This window comes from Lonchura striata, chromosome 39 (genome assembly GCF_046129695.1).
Source record: "Lonchura striata isolate bLonStr1 chromosome 39, bLonStr1.mat, whole genome shotgun sequence".
Lineage (NCBI taxonomy): Eukaryota > Metazoa > Chordata > Aves > Passeriformes > Estrildidae > Lonchura > Lonchura striata.
In genome coordinates this window covers 108,085-132,243 of record NC_134641.1, presented here as the reverse complement: position 1 = coordinate 132,243, position 24,159 = coordinate 108,085, and the positions used below count along the sequence as shown (strand labels likewise).

Sequence of the window (24,159 nt, the reverse complement as noted above, 5' to 3'; positions counted from 1 at the left end):
CCCATTGGAAGACCACATTTGGAAGAGCCCTAGTGATCCATGTTCCCTGTGATCCATGCTGGGAAGACACCTGTCCCTTTTCCTGCCCCTGCCAATGACCTGATGTGGGATTGAAGAACATGAGGGTCTGGCCATGGCCCTGTCACTACATTCACTCCCACCTCAGGTCATTGCCAGGGGCAGGAAAGGGACTGTCTCTGTCTTTCCCTGAGGAGACGGGTGTACTTTCCATGCAGGAGGAAACACGTGGCCAGGAAGATACAATTGATGGTGATGTGGATTTCTCCGTAAATAGTTTTTCTTATCCCTTCTGTTTTCAATATTTTTTCTGTTTCTGTTTGTTCCTTATCTTGTTGCTGTTCCCAGTAAATTGTTCTTATCCCAGCTAGGGATCTTTCCCTTTTTTCCTTCAATGGAAGGTGGGAGGGCAACGAGCACCAGCAGGGTTTTAGCGAGAGCAGGAAATTGGGGAATCCCATTCCTGAACCCCGGCCTGTGGAAACCGAGCATCCCAGCTGGTGCCAGCCCTGGTGGCCATGGCAGCAGCCTTGGGAGCGGGTCCCTGGCTGGGACTGAGGGAACCTCTTCACTCTGGTGCCCAGGGACAGGAGTGGAGGGAGCGGCTGCAGCTGAGTCGGGGCAGGCTGAGGTTGGATCTCAGGAAAAGGTTTTTGCCCAGAGGCTGCTGGAGCACTGCCCAGGCTCCCCAGGGAAGAGTCACAGCTCCAGGGCTCTCTGAGCTCCAGCAGTGTTTGGACAGCGCTGCCAGGCCCAGGCTGGCAGTGTTGGGGTGTCCTGTGCAGGGCCAGCAGTTGGACTCGAGGATCCTGATGGGTCCCTCCTAGCTCAGCCAATTCTGTGGTTCTGGGATCCCATGACCCTGGGGATGGGAGTGCCAATGGTTGCCATGGCAACAGGCTCCAGGCCTGAGCTGGTGTCCATGGCAACCACCCCTGGCATGGGGTCTCCATGGAGCTGCCCAGGGACTGACCATAGCAACAGGGGCTGGGGATGGTTGCCATGGAAACTGACCATAGCAACAGGTGTGGGGATGGTTGCCCTGGAAACTGACCAGAGCAACAGGGGTGGGTGATGGTTGCCATGGAAACTGACCATAGCAACAGGGGCTGGTGATGTTTCCATGGGAACTGACCATAGCAACAGGGGTTGGGGATGGTTGCCATGGAAACTGACCAGAGCAACAGGGGATGGGGATGGTTGCCATGGATACTGACCATAGAAACAGGGTTTTCTGATGATGGTTGCCTTCTAAGGATCAGATTTGTTACAGGACCTCAGATGGGTTCCATGGGGACTTTCCAAGAGTCTCCAGGCTGTTCAAGAGCTGGAATGTCACACACAGAGACAGGGGCTCCATGGAGCCCTCCCAAGGGTTTCTGGGGATGGCAAGAGCCGTGTGGTCAGAGGCAGTCACAGCCATTCCATGGTGACATCCCAGGGCACCTTGGGCTGCAAAGGCACTGATCTGTCACAGGCACTCACGGGGGCTCCACAGTGACATCCCAGGAGTCCCCAGGCTGCCAAAGAGCCGGGATGTCACACACACTCCTGTCATGTGCAGAGTGGGAGCTTCTGGCAAAAGCTTTATTTCATTATTGGAGAAACTCCTGCTGAGTCATGAGATGGAAAAATGAAACCAAACAGCCACCATGGATCCTCAAACCCCTGCAGGGCCCCCAGACTTCTACAATTCCTTCTAAGAGAAGAGACTGGGAGTGACTGGATCCAATCCCGGCCCCAGAATTTGTCAAAGGTTTATGTATAAATGATTGGACAGGTAGAATTGAACAATTTGTCAATGCAATGATTCATACAGGATTAATGATGTAATACCAGATATATTTATATAAATACAATCTGATAATGATTAGACAATAAGCTCTTAACTAGAGTTATTTACTCCACAGTCCAGAATCTATAACAATTATAGGATATTCTGCTCTAGGAAGCAATTTTGAAGTCAAGAGGTCCTTGCTGGAGTGGTTTGAGCCCATTGCAGGCAGAGCCTCCTGCTCCAGCAAGAACTGCCTTTCCTGTGCCAGGAGCAGGGCAGGTCCCGCTGCAGGAACAGCCCCAGGCCAGCCCCAGCACAGGGAAGGCCTCGGGCACAAGGGCAGAGTGCCGTGCTGGGAGCTGTGCCAGGGACAGCCCGAGGCACCAAAGGCACCTTGGCAGCAGCACCTGCTTGCAGGGCATGGCCAGAAGCCTCCCTTGCAACCCGGCCTGGTGGCCAGCGCTGCAGAGCTGCTGCCTCAGGGCTCATTTCTGGATGGGCTCTGAAAAGCCACTTCTGCTCCAGGAGCCTGACGGGGAAGCCATTGGCCCAGCACCTTGGGGACAAGATATTATCAACAAAACTCTTCATGCCAGCTGAGACAAGGCAGGGGCAGAGGACAGGGGAGAGCCAGGCCCAGGGGACAGGGCTGCCATGGTGATGGCTGTGAGGTCACTGCCCTGCAGCAGCCTGGCTGCCCTCAGCAGACATTTTGGCCAGAACTGTTGTGAGGGCACCCAGCACATCCGAGAACCCACACAACAGGAATTCCATCCTTGGGGAGGGGATTTCACTGGGTCAGGTTGCACACACGCCCTGATTTTTGAGCATTCCTGGGATGGGAAATCCACTTCTCTGGAAAAACAGTTGCCATTTTGTGACACTCTCATCACTGTAAAATATTTCCTCCTTCTAACAAATTTAAATCCACTCTCATTCAGTTTAGAGATATTGACCACTGCTAGACTTGGGAGAAAATAATTTTGATAACTATTTTTCCATTTTCACAGATCTTGGGGAGGACCCAAATATCTCCCAAGATGGGGTTTGAAGGCTGCATCACATAACAAGCAGGTAGAGGCTGCAGGCTCTGGGCTCAGTTGTGTGCAGACTGAGGACAGAACAGGAGTAGCCTCAGAGGGATTGAAGGGTGGTTCCACAGATGCTGGAGTTTTATTTCATTGTATAAAACAGCCAGAGAAAGAAATAATGGCACCAAAGGTGTAGAGTGCCCCTGCCCAATGAGGTGGGAATTCTACCCAGACACAGTATCTGGCGAGAGCGTGACTTAAAGAAGTTTCCACCCCTCCACGCTGTGAGGTGTGCCCCTGAAAGCCTGGGAAAAGACACTCCACCCTATCTGATCAAATGAGGAATGGCCCCAGAATGTTCTTCTTTTTCTGTACCCTTATTGGCTTAAATTGTGCTGCAATGTCCCCACTGTAGTTTTTTCCATTGATTGTCCTCCTCAATCCACCACTTTGCAGTCTCCTGCTCCTCTTAATATTGGACCTTGATCCTAAACTTCACCCCTACCCTGTAATATAAAAGTCTTGACCCTACCACCTCGTTTCTTGTGTATGTCCCTGGGAAAATGAAGAATCCTCAGTTTTCTAAAGCAAGACCTGTCCTGTTGCCTTCCTTTCCCTGTTGGTCATTGGTGTCTGCCTGAGGTCTGAGACTCTGAGGCCTGGGGCAGTTGTTGTGCCCTTTGCTGCGGTGGACCACAACAGTGCTTTCCTCCCTATGGAAAAAAGAACCGTCCTTATCTATGCAGAAATTGCGGGAATTGGGCTTCCAACTCCCCAATTCCCTATATCCAAGGGTTGCTTTCAGACAAAAGCTACCAGAACAGAGAGGTCTGGCTGCCCTTGGCCCCTGGTGGCCGCCTTTCATCTGCCCCTCAAACGCTGGTGTTCTGTGCTTTCCTTCCTATGGAAAGAACCATCCTCCTCCAAGTGTCCATGTCTAAAATTGGGATTCCACCTGTAAAATTCCCTATATCCAAGAGTTGCTCCCAGCCAAAATCTGCCATTACCATCAAGTTTGGCTCCCCTTGGCCTCTTGTGGCTGCCCCTGCCACACTGGGGCTCGGTTCTTTCCGTCCCATGAAGATCACTGTGACACTGTGGGCACCTCATGGAACCAAGGGGATCATTGTGGCACCACTGGAGCCCATGGAACCAAGGGGCCATGGTGACACCACGGGGCTTCATGGACCCAGAGACCATTATGACTCTGTGGGGCCTGATGGAACCATGGAGACCATTCCGACCCTTCAGGGCCTCATGTAACCAAGGGGGCATTGTGACACCTCAGGGCCTCCTGGAAGCAAGGGACCATTGGGACAGTGTGGTGCCCCATGGAAGCGAGGGAACATGGAACAGGTCTGGCTGGCTTGGCCTCCCAGGGGCCACCTGACAGGTCTGGGTGATATTGGGATGTCAAGGGCTGCCTCTCATCAGCTCTTGGAGCACTGGGGCTCTGTGCTTTCCTTTGTACGGAGAATAACTCTCCATCTTTTCAGATATCCATTGCCAGAATTGGTACTCTCCCTAAAAAATTTCCTGTATGCAAGGGTATCTCCCTGAAAAAACCTGCCAGCTCTGGCTGGCTTTGACTCTGGTAGTCACCTCTTGTCTGCCTCTGGAACACTGGGACTATGTTCCTCCATTCCTATGGAAAAGAACTGACCTCCTTCTCCCAGGCCCATGGCTAAAATTAGAATGTGACCTCCCAGATTCCATATATCCAAGGACTGCTCCCAGACAGAAGTAGCCAGGCCAGACAGGTCAGGCTGGTCCTGTCCTCTGGTGATTTTCTTAGACTCTGAGCTGAATGTTTTCATTTGAAAAGACCTTGGAGAGGGCTCAGAGATCTCCCAAGGAGTGGTTCTGAGGCCTTGGGCACATGACCACTAATATGGACAAAGGAGCTCTGTGCTCTGTGCTGCCATGGTGGTTTTGCATCATGGAAGGGATGTCCTGAGAGAAGCTGCTAGCAGTTTCCTCTGTGTCTGACAAAAACCAATCAGTAATTAGCTTTGAGAGCTGACAGTCTGTTAAAGCACTAAGGAAGCTGCAGACGCCTCTGTGCAGACACAAGTTAGAGATGAGAAAGCCTGGCTGGGTCTCTTTCCCAGAGCTGAGCCGGGCTCATGGAACAATATGCAGCCCCGGGCAGATATTGACGCTTCCAGTGCTGCCATCCTCCCTCCAGTGAGAGAAAAGGACATAGGGCAGGCACACAGAGGAACAACATGGACACACCGAGGGCAGGGAAGAGGAAGTTGAGTCCCAGATGGGAGGGATGAGGAGATGCCTTGATCTTGGGGCTGGAATACTCTGGTAAAGCTATGGAGAAGGATGTCATTGAGACATCAGACTCTTTTTCCCTATAAGGCATTGAAAAGTATGGGGAGATGATTTGTTTCAGCAGAGACCTCCATGGTAAAGTAAGCAAATGTTGCAGTAGCTGTGATCCCATGAGAAGCTTGAACGTTGAAAGAGAGAAGAGTGATGAGACCCTGTGACCTCAGGGAGAGAAGAAGACCTCTGTTCCCAGAGATGAATGTGATTTCAGAAAGAGATGAAGAGATCCTTTGTCCTTAAACAGCTCATCTTGAAACTAATACTCCATAAGCTGACATGGCCTGTAAGCACATCTGTGGAAAAGGCTGTGCAAAATGGGAGGGACTTCTCAATTGCAGATTTTTTCAGGCAGCTGCTATTCATGGAAATGAAAAGCCATGAAATACCTGTATTCTTGTAGAGAAGTCTCCATAACATTAACAAGAGGAACTTCTCTCCGTAAATGAACTGAAGAATGACTATTCTAGAGGTAGAAAACTGACTGAAAAATAGGTTTTGTCTCTTTATATTGTTATTAAGAAAGAAGAGTTTGTAGGGAGAGGGGATGTGTTCTGAAAGTTTTGTTCTGATCCTTATTACTCTAGCTTTTAGTTACTGTTAATAAATTTTTCTTTATACTTGTAAAGTTTGAGGCCACTGTGCCTTTCTCCTAATCCTACCTCACAGCAGGAAATGAGTAAGTATATTCTAGTGAGTGCACTGGTAATTAGCCAACACATAACCTACCACACTAATTGATGCATTTGCTGAGAAATCTCAAATTGGTGAACCAAAATCACTACAGAAAATTTCCTGATGAACTGCCCCATACAAGAGGAAATTCAAAGCTAAGTAATGGTTTGTCAGGACTTGCTTGATCCTAATGAGCCCTGTGGTGCATTTGGAGCTGAGCCCTGGAACCTCAGGGCCTGAGAGAAGATTGCACAAGCCTTTGCAGGAGTCAGAGCCAGAAAAAGCACCCAAAGTGTCTCAAAACATTAATGGGACCCACTGAGGTCCATCCCCAATACAGGCTCCTCATGGAGTCCTTGGAGGAGAGAACTGGAGGCCAGGATGGCACAAAAATCTCTCTCAGACTCAAAATGGCACAAAGAACTCTAAATGTGGAAAAGAAAATCCAAAGTACCTTACAAAAGTTAAGAATCTCAAAGTATTCATGAGCCCCACTGAGTGTCAGTAAAAAGCTCTCAAGGGACTCATAACAGATAATTTGGGCCAGGATTGCACAAACCTCTCACAGAGTCTGTAGCAAAAGGGAAACACCAAGTACCTCTAAAGAACTGAAATACCTTGAAGCATTAATGAGCCCCACTGAGTGTTGTTTCTGACAAAGACTCTCCAGGGACTAATTAATGCAGAATATTGGAGGCCAGGATTGCAGAAACCTCTCAGAGACTCCAAAGCAAAAGCAAAACCCAAAGTCCTTTGAAAAGCCTCCAGTCCCTGGGAGCATGAAGGAGCCCCCAGGGACATTCCTGACCAGGGCTCCCCAGGGACTCCTTCCAGCAGATCCTTGAGGCCACTGGGATGTGGGCATGGGGGGGATGCTGAGGGCAGGACCAGGGGCTGACAGTGCCCAGCCTGGCTGGGGCTGTGCCAGGAGGCCCCAGGGCCTCAGGACAAGGTGTCTCCTCACAGCCCTTGGTGGCACAGACCCTGCTGTGCCCCAGGGCACCAAGACTTGGCTTCTCTTTGTCCCCACCTGGCATCAGTGCCTCCAGTTCTCTGCTCTGCCTGGGGTCTGGGGACACTTTCTCAGTCGTGTCCCTCAGTGGGACCCATTAAAAGTCCCAGAAACTTTGGAGTTGGATTGTGACTTGGAGTTCTGCAGAGGTTTCTGCAGCTCCCTCCCAGGGCCTGATGTTCAGGGCCTGAGCACAAAGCCCCAGAGGGTCATTAAAGTCCTTGTGCTGTGTCTGTGCTGCTGAGCTGGGCCGGGCTCCTGGCACAGAGGGTGATGCTGGTAACCAAGCAGAGCTTCAAAAGCACATTTCTCTTGCTGAGCAGCTCTTCTGCCAGCCCAGCAGGGCTGGGGCACTGCCTGCAGCCAGCCCGGGCACAGCACAGAGGCACAGAGAGCTTCAATCAGTCAGGGCTGGGAAGGGGCTGAGAAGTGCCTGGGGCAGAATCACTGCCAGCCCTTGGCACAGGAACCTCTGGCTGCAGGACAATGCAGCTGCAGCTCCTGGAGAGATCTCCTAAAGCTGGAACATGCCAATGCCCACAGAGCCTGTGAGTGCATTCTCTGCTCATCTCCTGTGCAGAGCAGCCAGGGGTGCCCAGGGCTGTCCTGCAGAGCAGGGTCCTGCAGCCCAGGGCGCTGTGCTGGGCCAGGGACTCTGCTGCCTGCCAGGGACAGCTCTCAGCCGGCCCTGGAGCTGCTCCCAGCGCTGGCCAGGAGCTGTGGGGGGAAGGAGCCACCCTGAGCAGGGCAGGTGCTGCTGCTGAGAGGGGCTGGCTGGGGCAGGGCTGCTCCCAGCTCCAGACCAGCCTGGGCACAGCTCCGGAGGACACTTCCCAAAGAAGGTAAGCCTGGGATTGCTGTAAAGATCAGGAGCTTTCCTGAGAGTGTTTTCAATTTTCTTCTTGGAGCAGGGTGGGAAAGTTGGGGTGGTGACAAGATTATTTTTGCTTTTCCTATATTTGTCATATATTCACGGTTCTGTAAATTACTATGTTATAGTTATAAAACTATAATCCTTACCTAACTCTATTAAACTTTAACTATTTTGAACTACTATTATATAGTTAAAATAATTATAATCCTTAATTAACTCTAGTACGTTTCCTTAACTTTCTCTTAGATTGTAGAACAATAAGCTGACTGTCTAAATGCATTCCAGAAATTCTGTATAGTCTTATTATCAGGAAGTGGACCTACAAGAAGAACATTTTGGTTTTTGAATGTGATCAGTGATAACAAAAAGCGGGGCGAAGAAGTCCTTAGACCTACTCCAATGGGTTGGGCCAGGGGTATTTAACGGGGAACTGAATCGCCTATAGGATGTTCCTGTTAAATAACCTAATTATTCAACCTTAATGAATGGCTGAAATCAGGGTTTGTCCTTTCCTCATCCCCACTCAGAAACGTGGAAGCTTCCAATAAAGGTCTGGTTTTAACTTCACTGTTCTAACACTGTTGCAAGGGTTCTTTTTTTTCTCTTTTGATTATAGACAACAGGGGGATGAGAGAAGCAGAACAGGACTTGTAATCCCAGAATCACAGAACATTCTGAGTTGAAAGGGACACATGGGATGATCAAAGGAATGTTTGAACATGTACAGAGGCTCCAGAACTGTGACTTTGGGTGGTCAGTGTCTCTGCTGGGAGCCTCCCAAAGGGCCTTCAGCCACTCGTCAGCCCTGGCCAGCAGCAGCATCACCTCTGCAGGGCCCAGCAGGGCTCTCCTGAGCTGCCCTTGCCCAGCTGCACACAGAGCCTGCCCCAGCCAGGGCCCTGCACACAGGCAGGTTTCTGTAGGGCCGGGCCGAGGGCACACAGGGTGGGATGGGCTCTGTGAGCACTGGCAGGGACAAGGCACCTCTCAGGAGGGGATGTCCAGGCCCAGGGAGATGCTCAGGGAAGCAGAGGGGGCTGAACAGAGCAGTGCTGGGGCAACAAGCCCATCCAGCCCCTCACCTGCTCTCAGACACAGGGAATCCTTTGTCTCTCATATCTCTCAGTGGCAAACTCTGAGTGCAGAAGGAATGCTGGGGATTTCTGACCTCAAAGAGCCAGGAATGATGTGTGGGTAGGAAAACTATTCCTGTAATCATATCCTGCTATCTGTTTACCTTAGAAGTGTGAGTGGAGATTATATCAAGTAAAGTACTGCACATTTATACAGTATAATTGAATTCCCCAACAAATCCTGAATATCCAGCCTTCTCCCTCTGCCACATGGCCACAAACCCAGGGCAGCAGGGCAGGGATGGCTCCTCGAGAGCCCCCACACACAGCCCTTGCTGCTCCTGGCACACTCAGCCAGCACAACTGGAGCTCAGGCAGGGACCTGGGTGAAGGTTTTCCCAGAGCAGGAACAAGGGTGGGTGAGTTTCAGCAAGACAGGCTGCAGGGAATGGCCCAGGATTGGCTCCAAGCAGCCTCTCCTGACTTGTCCCTGTCCTTTCTCCATGAACAGGTGCCCATGTGCAGCCACAGCAAATGTCCAACAGCAGCTCCATCAGCCACTTCCTCCTGCTGGCACTGGCAGACACGCGGCAGCTGCAGCTCCTGCACTTCTGCCTCTTCCTGGGCATCTCCCTGGCTGCCCTCCTGGGCAACGGCCTCATCATCAGCGCCGTAGCCTGCGGCCACCACCTGCACATGCCCATGTTCTTCTTCCTGCTCAACCTGGCCCTCAGCGACCTGGGTTCCATCTGCACCACTGTCCCCAAAGCCATGCACAATTCCCTCTGGGACACCAGCACCATCTCCTACACAGGATGTGCTGCACAGGTGTTTTTCCTTCTATTCTTTCTTGGGGCAGAGTATTTCCTGCTGACCATCATGTGCTATGACCGCTACGTGTCCATCTGCAAACCCCTGCACTACGGGACCCTCCTGGGCAGCAGATCTTGTGCCCACATGGCAGCAGCTGCCTGGGCCAGTGCCTTTCTCAATGCTCTCATGCACACGGCCAATACATTTTCCCTGCCCCTGTGTCATGGAAATGCCCTGACCCAGTTCTTCTGTGAAATCCCACAGATCCTGAAGCTCTCCTGCTCCAAAGCCTATCTCAGAGAACTTGGGCTGATTACCGTTGATATTTCATTTGGATTTGGTTGCTTTGTTTTTATTGTTTTCTCCTATGTGCAGATCTTCAGGGCAGTGCTGAGGATCCCCTCTGAGCAGGGACGGCACAAAGCCTTTTCCACCTGCCTCCCTCACCTGGCTGTGGTCTCCCTGTTTATCAGCACTGGTGTATTTACCTACCTGAAGCCCCCCTCCATCTCCTCCCCATCCCTGGATCTGTCCATGTCAGTTCTGTACTCGGTGGTGCCTCCAGCCCTGAACCCCCTCATCTACAGCCTGAGGAACCAGGAGCTCAAGGCTGCAGTGAGGAGACTGAGGACTGGATGCTATCAGAAACATTAAACTGCTGAAAATTTTGCCAAATCACTTGTACTAAAAGTATTTTTTTGATACTTCTTGTTGGTTTCATTTTGGAGGTCCTTTTTCTTTTTTTTACTTTCTTAATCTTGTCAACAAGAAAAGTAATTCCTTTTGCCATTTTTAATTTTGTTTCTCTCCATCTTCACTGTGCCCACAGACTGTGTCAATGAGGGGCTGTATTCTCGGTGGCTTTAAAGGAACTAAAGGATGTTCCAGCACAGTTTTCTGCAGAGATGCCCTTTTGTTGCCTTCTCTGGAGCTGCAGCAGCAATGTCTGTGTCCAGAGCTGGGGCAGATCAGGGCTGGCACAGCAGCTGTGCCCAGGAGCAGCAGCACTTGGTGCTGCCAGTGCTGCTCCCGTGGCCCTGCCCCGCTGCCCTGGTGGCCCTGGTGTTGCTTCAGGGCCTGAGTGCTCTCGGGGCCGGGCACAGTCCTGGGGGTGGCAGTGCCGGGGCTGCAGCAGGGACAGGCCATGGGCACTGCTGGGGCAGCGCTGACGCCTCAGGCCAGGGCCTGGGGGCTCCAGGCTCCTTGCCCAGGCTCTCTCAAGAACACGGCCAGGCCAATACTCAGCACAGAAAACCCCCGTGAGCAGCCCCAGGCTGTTGGTGTGGGGACATGAACCTGAGGGAGCACAAATGCCATCAGCCCCTGGGGCCAGGAAGGGCTGGGGACACCAGGGAAACGAATCAGCTTTGTCCTGGCCTCTGCAGTCAGCCAGAAAGTTTGTTCCCATCAGCTGGGAGTTTCCTGTCCCACTGCAGATGCTGCTGCTCAGAGCTAGGGCTGCCTGGCAGCCACCCCCAAACTGCCCTGAGCATTTCCTTAGCTTCACCTTTGCGTTCTTTCTTCTTCCTGATACAATTTCTTCCTGTTGTCCACCCCTATTCCCTCCCCTGCACACAGCCCATCCCTGTTTGCCCTTTCCTCTCTGGCCCCACTCCCCATTGCAGTTCCTGACTTGGCACCATGGGAACGTCCCTTGGGGAGCAGGATCATCCCACAGGTGCTACAGGAATTGTCTGCAGGCTCCTGCAGTGCCTGGTGCTGCTCCCTTGCCAGAGGCACCCCAGGCCAGGGGGGCACATCTGGCCTGCTGTGTCTGGCTGTGGGGCTCCCTGTTCTGGGCAGTGAGGAGGAGCTGCAGAGGCTCTGCAGGACTGACAGGATGGGCTTTGGGGCTGTGAGGAGAAGCTGAGGGACCTGGACTGCTGCAGCTTCTGAAGAGGAGGCCCAGGGCTCCTCCTGCAACTGCTCCAAGGGTGGTTTCAGAGAATCCCAGCATCAGCAAGGTTGGAAAAGACCTTGGAGATCATCACATCCAAGCTGTGCCCTGACATTGTCTTGTCTCCCCTGAGCTTCCTCTTCTCCAGGATCAACATCAGCCTCTCCTCACAGGACTTGTATTCCAGATGCATCACCGGCTTGTTGCTCTTCTCTGGACATGCTCCAGCCCCTCCATGTCCTTCCTAAATTTGGGGCCCTGTCTTGGTTCGACAAGACAGGAGTCTGTGGAAGAGGGCAAAGCCTCCTGTGCAATGGAGAACGGCAAACCCCCTCCCTCTGAATTACCAGGATCTTTAAATTAAAAGGCTCTCAGGCAAAGATGTGGGAATGGGAGTAACAATTCTTTACTAGGAGAAAACTAGACAACAATTTAAAAAGGCAAATGCAATCGGTACAAACAAAACCAGTGAAAAAAAAAAGTCCAGAACCTGAGGATTCGGGGTGCCAGTAGCAGTCCTGCTGGGATGATTACTCCCCTTGCAGTGGTTGATGAATTGCAGCTGCAGTGGTGATCTTTAGAAGGGTATAGTTTTCCTCTGAAGATCTGGTGGCAGTGGGGCCGGTCTTCCTCTGCGCCGGGGTTGCCTCTGAGCTCCGCCGCCGCCGCCTCCCTGTGCCCTGGCTGTTTCGCTGCGAGATCCCGCGAAGAAGAGAGAGAGAGCTGCTTCTCTGGGAATCCCGCGAAGAGAGAGAGCGAGCTGCTTCTCCCGGAGTCCCGCCCAGAGAGCTGCCTCCTCTCCCCAAAAAGCTACCCCTTTAAACAATAATAGAGTGCTTGGCTTCCCCCTCTGGGTGGGACCCCTCACGGTGTTACATTTACCAGCCCGGCAGTGAGTCAGTCAATAGTGTATAAACAAACCATTGCCTCTACGGGGCAAACCATTGTCTCTGAGAGAGATAACAAAAACCTGTCCAACCTTTCGACAGATGGCAAATAGAATACAAGCTTATCTTACAACCCAGGACAATGAGTCACAGGCTGAAGGCAGGAGCTCCCTCCATGCCCAGAGGGAGGAAAAGAGGGAAAGTGAATGAAGAGCTCTCCTGTACAGAGCCAAGCTCTAAGTACAGCCCCTGCAGTGGGAAACACAACTCATCAGGTTTGTGTCCTTTGGGCTCAGGGATGGTGACACTCAGAGGCACAGAAAGGTTTCTTGCCAACCAACACAAGTTGAACATTTGAGCAGTTTAATAACCATCACAGCTCTCCCCTCAGCTATCTGTGATGTCCCAGCAGCATCTGGCATGTCCCCCATCCCCAGGGGATTTCTGTACAGGAACAGTTTTAGACAAAGACATAAGAAATGGTAATTCTGTGATGGATATAAACACAATAAGATATTATTCATATTTATTAGAACTTCAGAAAGATTGGGTCACTCCGTGTTGCTCAAAGCATGAAACCAGTAAGTTGAGAGGCCCTTGAATGACCAGAGAGCACCTAGAGGAAGAAATCTGGGGCAACAGTTAGGACATAGAACCAGCTGGTCTGGTGAAGTGATGCCCATGACCATTTCAACAGGAGAACAGGAAAGCCCTGAAAATGGGGGAGATGTTATAAAGAGAATATTGGTGACTCAAGAAGATGGGAAGATCAGTATTTCTTCTCTTTCCCCAACAGTACACCTCCAGGGAATTCCTGTTACTGGTGGGGAAAACTTTGATACTTCTTAAAAGTAGTGAACTAACCCAGAGAATAAAAATGTCCTTGTATAACAAGATATCTTAAAACTAAGCCCATTTCCAGGCAGACATCAGCTGTGTGCCCATGAACAGGCATTGCCACTTGTGCCCTGAGGTGCCGAGCTGGGATTGGATCTCTCAGAGAGGAGCTGAGGGAGAGCAGAGCACCTTGCAAGCTGCAGGTCCCTTCCAGCCCCCAGGGCTCCTGTGCCATCAACATCTGCTCTGCTCCAGTCTGGAACAGGACCCAGCACGGTGCCGGGACCATCAGAGAGCTGAGGTGTGTGCTGGAATTCCATGCCCTCCCCATGGCACAGCATCCCTGCATTTCCCTGCTCCAGCCTTGGTCTCCAGCACAGCCATGGAGGCTCTTTGGGCTCCTGAGTGTTCCTGCAGCCCCCAAGGGCAGCTGAGCTCTGCCTTGGGCACAGGCAGCCCTGGCCAGCGCAGGCCATGCTCAGCAATTCCTTGTCTGTGCCCGGCCTTGCTGCCAGCCCCGGCAGCGGCTGCGTGGCCCCTCTGTGGCCCTGTGCTGGCCCAGCCATGGTGCCACAGCCCCTGTGCAGCCCAGCCCAGGACAGGAGCATTGCGGCTGGGAACGGCCCCTGTGCCGTGGGGCCCTGGGCAGCCTTGGGGCTCTGTGCCCCATGGCCTCCCTGCTGGGCAGCCTCTGCCAGCTCCTGCCGAGCCCGTGGCACCTGTGGGGCTGCACAGACAGCCCTGCCCGGGCTCTGCCGGCCTCGGGGCCAGCAGAGAGGCGGCCAGGGCTGGCCATGGCCGGGAACAGGCCCTGAGCCCCGCAGGAGGATGGAGCTGGGCCACAGCCAAACTCAGCCCAGGGCAGAGCTGGGCTCAGCAGCCAGGGCTGCCCAGGGCTGGCACAGACAGAGGCTGGCGCTGACAAATGTCCTGGGCCCCTCCCTGCTCTGTCCATGCCCCAAGGGCACAGAGCAGCCTCCTCTCTGGGGCTCTTGCCTGTTTTCAATGCCTGCCCAGGCGCTGGCCCTGCCCCACAAGGCCTGGGCTGAGTCCTGCCCCTGCCCGCTCAGCCAGGCTGAGATGGACACTGATGGTTTCTGTGCCAGGCTCTCCCAGCCCAGCCCAGCTCCCTGCCAGCTCTGCCAGCTGCCCTGAGCTCTGGGCAGCACCAAGGGCCTCTCCCCAGCACAGCCCAGCCGGCTCTGGCCCCACAGCTCTGCTCAGCCCAGGCTGCTCTGGGCACTGCCCCACGGCCTCAGCCCCTGCCAAGGGCACAGCAGCAGCTGCAGCTCAGCCAGGACTCAGCCCCACCATGGGGGAAGGGGCTTGGCCAAGGCCAAAGGAGCTCCCTGGCTGCCCTGCTCCCCTCTGCCTGAGGTGCTGAGAGCTCTGCAGCCCCTCCTGCCATCCCATCTGCCCAGGCCAGCACAAGAGCCCCGGCCCTGGGGCCCTCCAGAGCTGCTCCTGCTCCAGGCCCAGGGCCCATCCCAGAGCTGGGGCAGCCACTGAGCTGTGCCCATTGCTGCTCATTGCTGCTCTGATGGGGATGCATCTTCAGACACTTGGAGGCTGCTGAATTTTACCACTCTTGAGGCCTTTTCATTCTTGAACTCTTCAGTTCTGGAATTTAGTAAGAAAAACTCATACACATTTGTACAAAATGCACAAACCAGAGAAATTCATGGGAATAATTTAAGTGTTCAATTCTTTTTTGGTTAATTAGAGAGATTTCAGAAGTGTATTGAAAGTGAATACACTATATTGAAAATAAAGCGTAGAGAACTGTTTTATCCAGCTTTCTTTCCCTGTTTATAGATTGATATCAGCAATGTCAAAATTATATTGATCCCCACCAACTTATAATGCAGTCTGAACAGATATGGAAATCAACACCCTTCATGGCTGACAATCAATAACAGTTTGTCCCCACCCCTCCCCACCAATTCCCCCATCCACCCCCTGGCACTCAGAGCAGCTGAGGAATGGAGTCACATCCAGGGTATCCCCAGGGCTGAGGACTGGGGCCAGGTCATTGAAATCTCTTTATTGTTGATCTGGATGAGGCCATCGAGGGCACCCTCAGGCAGTTCCAGGTGAGCCCAGGCTGGGTGGGAGTGTGGCTGTGCTGGAGGGCAGGAAGCTCTGCAGAGGGATCTGGACAGGCTGGAGCCGTGGGCCCAGGACAATGGGATGAGGTTCACCAAGGCCAAGGGCCAGGTCCTGCCCTGGGCTCACAACCACCCCAAATCCCTGGCCGTACCCTGCCCCTGATCCCCACAGCCTGTCCTGTTCCCTTCATCCCTGCATTGCCAGGGACTTTCTGGGACAAGGGTGCTCTGCTCTGGGGATGGAGGGAGGTCCAAGTGCCACCACTGGAGTGGGAACCACAACTCATCAGGTTTGTGTCCTTTGCGGTCAGGAACTGGTGAGACTCAGAGGCACAGAAAGTTTCTCTTCATGGCCAACAGACCATGGTTGAACAGGACACAATTTAATAACAATCACGCTCTTCCGTGAGCTATGTGCAATGTCCCAGAAGAGTCTGATGAGTCCACCATCCACAAGTGATTTTCATGCTAGAATGAATTTCTGACAAATGTGGTTCTGTGATAGATATAAACACAGTTAGGTTCTTGTATCAGGATGCTCATCCTGAAGTGGGGGAAAACAGCTCAAACAATTCCTGATGTGCAAAGCTGTCAGTGGTGGATGGAGAAGGGAGGTCAGGCTGCTTTTGGTGCTGAGGAAATGCTGAAATCAGCCTGACTCATTTCATCTCCTCCTGGCCTGGCTGATCTCCCCTCTTTCCCCTTACACCCATTGGCTTTTGTCTCCCACCAGGCCACCGGTGAAGAGCCTGGCTCTGTGTTCTCCATCCCCTCCTCGCTGGCACTGCCAGGCTGGGATGAGGAGCCCCTCAGCCTTCCCTGCTCTGGGCTGGACAAGCCCAGCTCCCTCAGCCTCTGCTCACAGCCCAAGGGCTCCAGCCCCACCTTGGAGGCCCTTCCCTAAGCCTGCTCCAGCTGCCAGACATCTTTCCTGCCCTGGGGAGCCCAACCCAGGCCACAGGGACCTGGATAATCCACGTCCTTGATGTCCTGGTCACACAGCCCTGGCCCCTTGTCTCCATGTCAGGCTCTGGGGTGGATCCTGTGGAACATCCTTGGGTGGAGGCTGTGGCTCCAGGGGGACCGGGGGGATACCAGGGGACAGGGACCCTGCTGGGCATGAACAGCATTGGACTTGTTGGGAGAAACTGTGAGGGGGAGCTGGGGCAGAGTGACCAACCCAGTGACCTCACAGAGCCCTGCTGGGATGTCACACAGCCCCTCTGAGATGTCACAGCCCATTCTGTAATGTCACACAGCTGGTCTCTGATGTCACAGCCAATTCTGTGATGTCACGGTCTGCTCTGCAATTTCAAAGCTCTGTCCTGTGATGTCAAAGCCTGCTCTGTGATGTCACAGAGATGGCCTATGATGTCATACCTTCTTGATGACATCACATTAACCACTCTGTGATGTCATGGACCATTCTGTCATAGATCACTCATGGGATGTCATAGCCCACTCTGTGACCTCATGTTACGAGACGATAAATTGTCTCCCCCAGGTGAGCTGACACCTGGAGCTTGTTCTCCAAAAACTCAGGCCGATAGAAACCACACAATGCCCATTGTGGGAGAAGGGGAACTGGAAGTTCACCAGCCTCAGTGTCCTGCCAGCTCAGCCAGGCCCACGGGAACATTGGGGTCCACGACCACCAGGGACCACCAGAGAGACACCCAGGACAGAAGAACACATGGGTAAAGGGGAGGGGAAATATGTTAATGGTTTTGGGGAAATGATTATCAGATATGTGTTTAGTCCAGAATAATCAATGAATATGTGTGCAAAATAGAGAATATGAACAGAAACTTTCCTGTACTCAGCATGCTTGGCTTTGGGAGGAGCTATCCCCTGTGCATCCAGCTGAATAAAGAATGCTGCTTCTTAATGCTGCACCGGTGTTAAGGAGTTTTCTGTTTTACTGAATTTTTGGTAACAGTCCACTCCCAAGGAAAGCTCTGTCTCCTGCTGTTGACAAAGACAGAAGGGCTGGTGGCAGATGTGGGGTTCGGAGGCTGCCTGGGGCACAGTGACCATAAAATAATCAAGTTTTCAATGATCTGTGAAGGAAGGAGGTGCAGCAACAAAACTTCCACATTGGAATTAGGAAGGGCAGACTTTGGCCTATTTAGGATGCTGATTTGAGGAGTACAAAATCAGGTACTGATTATTTTAAAGGAAACAGCCCTTAAAAACAAAGGGATCCAGGGAGGATGGACACATTTCCAGAAAGTAATGTTAAGGGGGAAGGAGAAGCCTGTCCAAGTGTGGCAAAAGTTAATCTGGTGAGAAAAATTACTTCCCTGACTGCCCATGGAGCTTTCATGGGAACTCAAGGGAAAAAAGAGAGTGTATCAATTTTGGACAGAAGGTCAGGCAACTTAGCAAATGTTTAAGGATGTTGTTAGGTTATGGAGAATAAGCTGAATGGTGAAATCTCAATTAGAGCTTAACCTGAACACTTTAGTGAAAAATATTAGAAAATATTTCTATAAATAACTCAGTAGCAAAATATGGGATAATGAGAACCTCTACTATTTATTGGATGCAGTGGAGAGTAGAGTTACTAGAGATAAGGAAAAAAGTGGAGTCACTTAACACCTTGTTTGTCTCAACTTTCAATATATGGAGAGATTGTCCTCAGGACAAGAGTTCTCCTGAGCTGGTAGATGGTCACAGGGAGCAGAACAGCGCCCTGTAATCTAGGAGGAAGCATCTGGTGACCTGCTGAGCCACTTCGATGATCACAGGTGTATGGGATCAGCTGGGATCCATCCTGGGGGATGAGGGAGCTGGTGGATGAGCTCCCCAAGCTGCTCCCCATCATTTACCATCAGTCCTGGCTCACCAGGGAGGTCCCAGAGCACTGGAGGTGCCAGTGTGAGCCCATCCCCAGGAAGGGCTGGAAGGAGGATCTGGGGAGCTCCAGGCCTGTCAGCCTGACCTCGGTGCCCGGCAAGGTTATGGAACAGATCACCTTGAGAGCCACCACAGGGCACCCACAGGATGGCCGAGGGGTCAGAGCCAGCCAGCGTGGATTTAAGAGGGGCAGGTCCTGCCTGAGCAACCTGATCTCCTTTTATAACCAGGTGACCCACCTGAGGATGTGGGAAAGGCTGTGGATGTGTCCATCTGGACTTCAGCAAAGCCTTGGACACTGTCTGTGACAGCATTCCCTGGAAAAGCTGCAGCCCATGGCTTGGGCAGGTTCCCTCCTGGCTGGGAGATGGAAGAGCTGGCTGGAGGCTGGGCCCAGAAGCTGGTGTCCAGTCCCTGGTGCTGTCCCCCAGGGATCTGTGTTGGTCCCAGTCCTGTTTAACATCTTCACTGATGATCTGGGTGAGGGGACCGAGCCCACCATCCCCAAATTTGCAGATGACACCAAGCTGTGTGTGAGTGCTAATCTGCTGGAGTGTAGGAGGGCTCTACAGACGGACCTAGACAGGCTGGATCCAGGGCCCAAATCAAACAAGGTGAGGTTTAACAAGTCCAGGTGCCGGGTCCTGCACTTGGGCCACAACAACCCCTGCAGCGCTACAGGCTGAGGACAGAGAGGCTGGACAGCAGCCAGGCAGAAAGGGACCTGCAGGGACTGATGGACAGCAGGCTGGACATGAGCCAGCAGTGTGCCCAGGTGGCCAAGAAGGCCAATGGCTCCTGGCCTGGATCAGGAATGGTGTGGCCAGCAGGACCAGAGCTGCTGTGCCAGCCCTGATCTCTCCCCAGCTCTGCACACAGACATTGTTGCCGCAGCTCCAGAGAAGGAATTAAATGGGCAACTCTGCAGAAAACTCTGTTGGGAGATCCTTTAGTTCCTTTAAAGCCACTGAGAGGACAGCCCTTCATTGACACAGTCTGTGGCCGCAGAAAAGGTGAAGAGAAACAAAATGAGAAATCACAAACAATGACATTTCTTTCTAATGTGGAAAACATTAAAATGTAAAACAAAGAAAAAGGACCTCTGTATGAAACCAACAAGAAGTATCAGAAGTGACTTTTATTACAAGTGATTTGCAGAAATTTGCCAGCAGTTTAATGTTTCTGAAAGCATCCAGTCATCAGTGTCCACACTGCAGCCTTGAGTTCCTGGTTCCTCAGGCTGTAGATGAGGGGGTTTAGGGCTGGAGGCACCACCGAGTACAGAACTGACAGGGCCAGATCCAGGGATGGGGAGGACATGGAGGGGGGCTTCAGGTAGGTAAATACACCAGTGCTGATAAACAGGGAGACCACAGCCAGGTGAGGGAGGCAGGTGGAAAAGGCTTTGTGCCGTCCCTGCTCAGAGGGGATCCTCAGCACAGCCCTGAAGATCTGCACATAGGAGAAAACAATGAATACAAAACAACCAAATGCCAAACACACACTAACAGCAATGAGCCCAAGTTCCCTGAGGTAGGATTTGGAGCAGGAGAGCTTGAGGATCTGGGGGATTTCACAAAAAAACTGTCCCAGGACATTGCCCTGACACAGGGGCAGGGAAAATGTATTGGCTGTGAGCATGAGAGCATTGAGAAAGGCACTGGCCCAGGCAGCTGCTGCCATGTGGGCACAAACTCTGCTGCCCAGGAGGGTCCCGTAGTGCAGGGGTTTGCAGATGGACACGTAGCAGTCATAGCACATGATGGTCAGGAGGGAAAGCTCTGCTGAGATGAAAAAGACAAAAAAAAGAGAGCTGAGCAGCACATCCTGTGTAGGAGATGTTTCTGGTGTCCCAGAGGGAATTGTGCATGGCTTTGGGGACAGTGGTGCAGATGGAGCCCAGGTCACTGAGGGCCAGGTTGAGCAGGAAGAAGAACATGGGCGTGTGCAGGTGGTGGCCGCAGGCTACGGCGCTGATGATGAGGCCGTTGCCCAGGAGGGCAGCCAGGGAGATGCCCAGGAAGAGGCAGAAGTGCAGGAGCTGCAGCTGCCGCGTGTCTGCCAGTGCCAGCAGGAGGAAGTGGCTGATGGAGCTGCTGTTGGACATCTGCTGTGGCTGCACATGGGCACCTGTTCATGGAGAAAGGACAGGAACAAGTCAGGAGAGGCTGCCTAGAGCCCAACCTGGGCCATTGCCTTTAGTTTTTCCTGCTGGGACTCAGCCACCCTTGTTCCTGCTCTGGGAAAACCTTCACCCAGATCCCTGCCTGAGCTCCAGTTGTGCTGGTTGAGTGTGCCAGGAGCAGCCAGGCCTGTGCGTGGGAGCTCTCGAGGAACCATCCCTGCCCTGCTGCCCTGGGTTTGTGGCTATGGGGCAGATGGACAGTGCTGGATATTCAGGATTTGTCAGGGGACTCACTTATAGTGCAGAAAGGCTTGATACCATCTGCACTACCAAGTCTGGAGGACATGGATTTAGAAATATATGTATAGAACACTTTCCCTACCCACACATCATTCCTGTCTCTCTGAAGTCAGAAATCCCCAGCATTCCTGCTGCACTCAGAGTTTGCCACTGAGAGATGTGAGAGGCAAAGGATTTCCTGTGGCTGAGGGAAGGTGAGGGGCTGGATGGGCTTGTTCCCCCAGCACTGCTCTGTTCAGCACCCTCTGCTTCCCTGAGCATCTCCCTGGGCCTGGACATCCCCTCCTGAGAGGTGCCTTGTCCCTGCCACAGAGTGCTCACAGAGCCCATCCCACCCTGTGTGCCCTCGGCCCGGCCCTACAGAAACCTGCCTGTGTGCAGGGCCCTGGCTGGGGCAGGCTCTGTGTGCAGCTGGGCAAGGGCAGCTCAGGAGAGCCCTGCTGGGCCCTGCAGAGGTGATGCTGCTGCTGCCCAGGGCTGAGGAGTGGCTGAAGGCCCTTTGGGAGGCTCCCAGCAGAGACACTGACCACCCAAAGTCACAGTTCTGGAGTCTCTGTACATGTTCAAACACTCCTTTGATGATCCTGTGTGCCCCTTTCAACTCAGAATGTTCTGTGATTTTGGGACTACAATTTCTGTTCTGCTTCTCTCATCCCCCTATTGTCTATAATCAAAAGACAAAAAAAATCCCCTTGCAACAGTGTTAAAACAGTAAAGTAAAAAACAGACCTTTCTTGGAATCTTCCAGGTGTCCCAGTGGGGATGGGGCACACCCAGACCCTGATTTCAACAATTCATTAAGGTTGATTAATTAGGATATTTAACAGGAACATCCAGCAGGAGATTCAGTTGCCCCAGTTACACACCTCTGCCTCAACACATTGCAGTAGGTCCAAGGATTTCTTTGCCCCAGTTTTAGTTATGACTGTTCACATTCTGGTGAAAACCAAAATATGCTTCTTGTAGGCCCTCTTCCTGATAATAAGACTATGCAGTATTTCAGGAATATATTTAGACAGTCAGTTTATTGTACTAAAATCTAAGAGAAAGGTAGGAAACATACTAGTGTCAGCAAAGATTAGAGTTATCTAAGAACATCATAGTAGTTTGATAAAGCTAACTAAGAGTTTAATGGAGTTTAGTAAGGATTATAGTTTTATAATCATAAAGTAGTAATTTACAGAGCTGCGAGTATATGAAAAATGTATAAAAAGCAAAAATCTTTTTGTCACCACCCCAACATTGCCATCCTACTCCAAGCAGGAAATTGAAAACACTCTCAGGAAAGCTCCTGACCTTTACAGCAATCCCAGGCTTACCTTCTTTGGGAAGTGTCCTCCGGAGCTGTGTCCAGGCTGGTCTGGAGCTGGGAGCAGCCCTGCCCCAGCCAGCCCCTCTCAGCAGCAGCACCTGCCCTGCTCAGGGTGGCTCCTTCCCCCCACAGCTCCTGGCCAGCGCTGGGAGCAGCTCCAGGGCCGGCTGAGAGCTGTCCCTGGCAGGCAGCAGAGTCCCTGGCCCAGCACAGCGCCCTGGGCTGCAGGACCCTGCTCTGCAGGACAGCCCTGGGCACCCCTGGCTGCTCTGCACAGGAGATGAGCAGAGAATGCACTCACAGGCTCTGTGGGCATTGGCATGTTCCAGCTTTAGGAGATCTCTCCAGGAGCTGCAGCTGCATTGTCCTGCAGCCAAAGGTTCCTGTGCCAAGGGCTGGCAGTGATTCTGCCCCAGGCACTTCTCAGCCCCTTCCCAGCCCTGACTGATTGAAGCTCTCTGTGCCTCTGTGCTGTGCCCGGGCTGGCTGCAGGCAGTGCCCCAGCCCTGCTGGGCTGGGAGAAGAGCTGCTCAGCAAGAGAAATGTGCTTTTGAAGCTCTGCTTGCTTACCAGCATCACCCTCTGTGCCAGGAGCCCAGCTCAGCAGCACAGACACAGCACAAGGACTTTAATGACCCTCTGGGGCTTTGTGCTCAGGCCCTGAACATCAGGCCCTGAGAGGGAGCTGCAGAAACCTCTCCAGAACTCCAAGTCAGAATCCAACTCCAAAGTTTCTTGGACTTTTAATGGGTCCCACTGAGGGACACGACTGAGAATGTGTCCCCAGACCCCAGGCAGAGCAGAGAACTGGAGGCACTGATGGCAGGTGGGGACAAAGAGAAGCCAAGTCTTGGTGCCCTGGGGCACAGCAGGGTCTGTGCCACCAAGGGCTGTGAGGAGACACCTTGTCCTGAGGCCCTGGGGCCTCCTGGCACAGCCCCAGCCAGGCTGGGCACTGTCACCCCCTGGTCCTGCCCTCAGCATCCCCCGCTAGCACACATCCCAGTGGCCTCAAGGATCTGCTGGAAGGAGTCCCTGGGGAGCCTTGGTCAGGACTGGCCCTGGGGGCTCCTTCATGCTCCCAGGGACTGCAGGTTTTCCTAAGGACTTTGGCTTTTGCTTTTGCCTTGGAGTCTCTGAGAGGTTTCTGTAATTATCCAATTATCTGCTTTAATTAGTCCCTGGAGAGGCTTTGTCAATAACAACACTCAGTGGGGCCCATTAATGCTTAAAGGTACTTCAGTTCTTTTAAGGCACTTGGTGTTTTCCTTTTGCTACAGACTCTGTGAGAGGTTTGTGCAATCATGGCCCCAATTATCTGCTTTAATGAGTCGTTTGAGAGCTTTGTACAGGCACTCAGTGGGGCTCATGAATACTTTGAGATTCTTAACTTTTGTAGGTACTTTGGATTTTCTTTTCCATGCTGAGAGGTTTTTTTGCCGTTTTCAGTCTCTGAGAGGTTTTTGTGCCATCTTGGCCTCCAATTCTCTCCTCCAACGAGTCCATCAGGAACCTTTGTTGGGGATGGACCTCACTGGGTCCCATTAATGCCTCAAGAAACTTTGGGGTTTTCTTCTGACTTTGACTCCTGGAAAGATTTGTGCCATCTCCTCTCAGGCCCTGAGGTTCCAGGGCTCAGCTCCAAATGCACCACGGCGCTCATTAGTATCAAGCAAGTCCTGACAATCCATGGCTCTGCCTTGATTTCCCTCTGCTCTCATGCAGTTCATCAGGAAGTTTCTGTAGTGGTTTTGGTTCGCCAATTTGAGATTTCTCGGCCAACGCATCAATTAGTATGGTGGGTTCAGTGTTGGCTAATTACCAGTGCACTCACTAGAATATACTTAGTCATTTCCTGCTGTGAGATCGGATTAGGAGAAAGGCAAAGTGGGCTCAAAACTTTAAGAGTGTAAATAAAAGTTTATTAACAGCACCTAAATGAAAGAGTAATAAGAATATGAACAAAACTTTCTGAACACATCCTCTCTCCATACAACCTGACAATGTAGAGACTAAACCTAAAATTTTCAGTCAGTTTACCACGTCTAGAATATTCTAATCTTTCTTCAGTTCACATCAGGAGAGAAGTACCTCTTGTTAATGTTATGGAGAATTCTCCACAAGAAAACTGTTATCTCACGGCTTTTCATTTCCACGAATAACCACTGCCTGGAAAAATCTGTAATCATGAACTCCCTCCCATTTTTTCCCACCTTTTCCCACA

The 24,159-nt window shown here is 52.2% G+C and overlaps 2 protein-coding genes across 2 annotated transcripts; one reads left to right on the top strand and one right to left on the bottom strand.

Annotated features, from left to right (window-relative positions):
- Positions 1-9,331: 9,331 nt before the first annotated feature.
- On the top strand, positions 9,332-10,264 carry LOC144248164 (olfactory receptor 14C36-like). The gene has a single exon (XM_077789897.1). The coding sequence runs from the start codon at positions 9,332-9,334 to the stop codon at positions 10,262-10,264; it is 933 nt and encodes a 310-aa protein (XP_077646023.1).
- Positions 10,265-13,010: 2,746 nt separating this feature from the next.
- LOC144248163 (olfactory receptor 14J1-like) lies at positions 13,011-19,959 on the bottom strand. Its single transcript, XM_077789896.1, has 2 exons — positions 19,411-19,959; positions 13,011-13,106 (listed from the first exon to the last, which is right to left on the bottom strand). The coding sequence occupies exons 1-2, from the start codon at positions 19,957-19,959 to the stop codon at positions 13,011-13,013; spliced, it is 645 nt and encodes a 214-aa protein (XP_077646022.1).
- Positions 19,960-24,159: the final 4,200 nt, after the last annotated feature.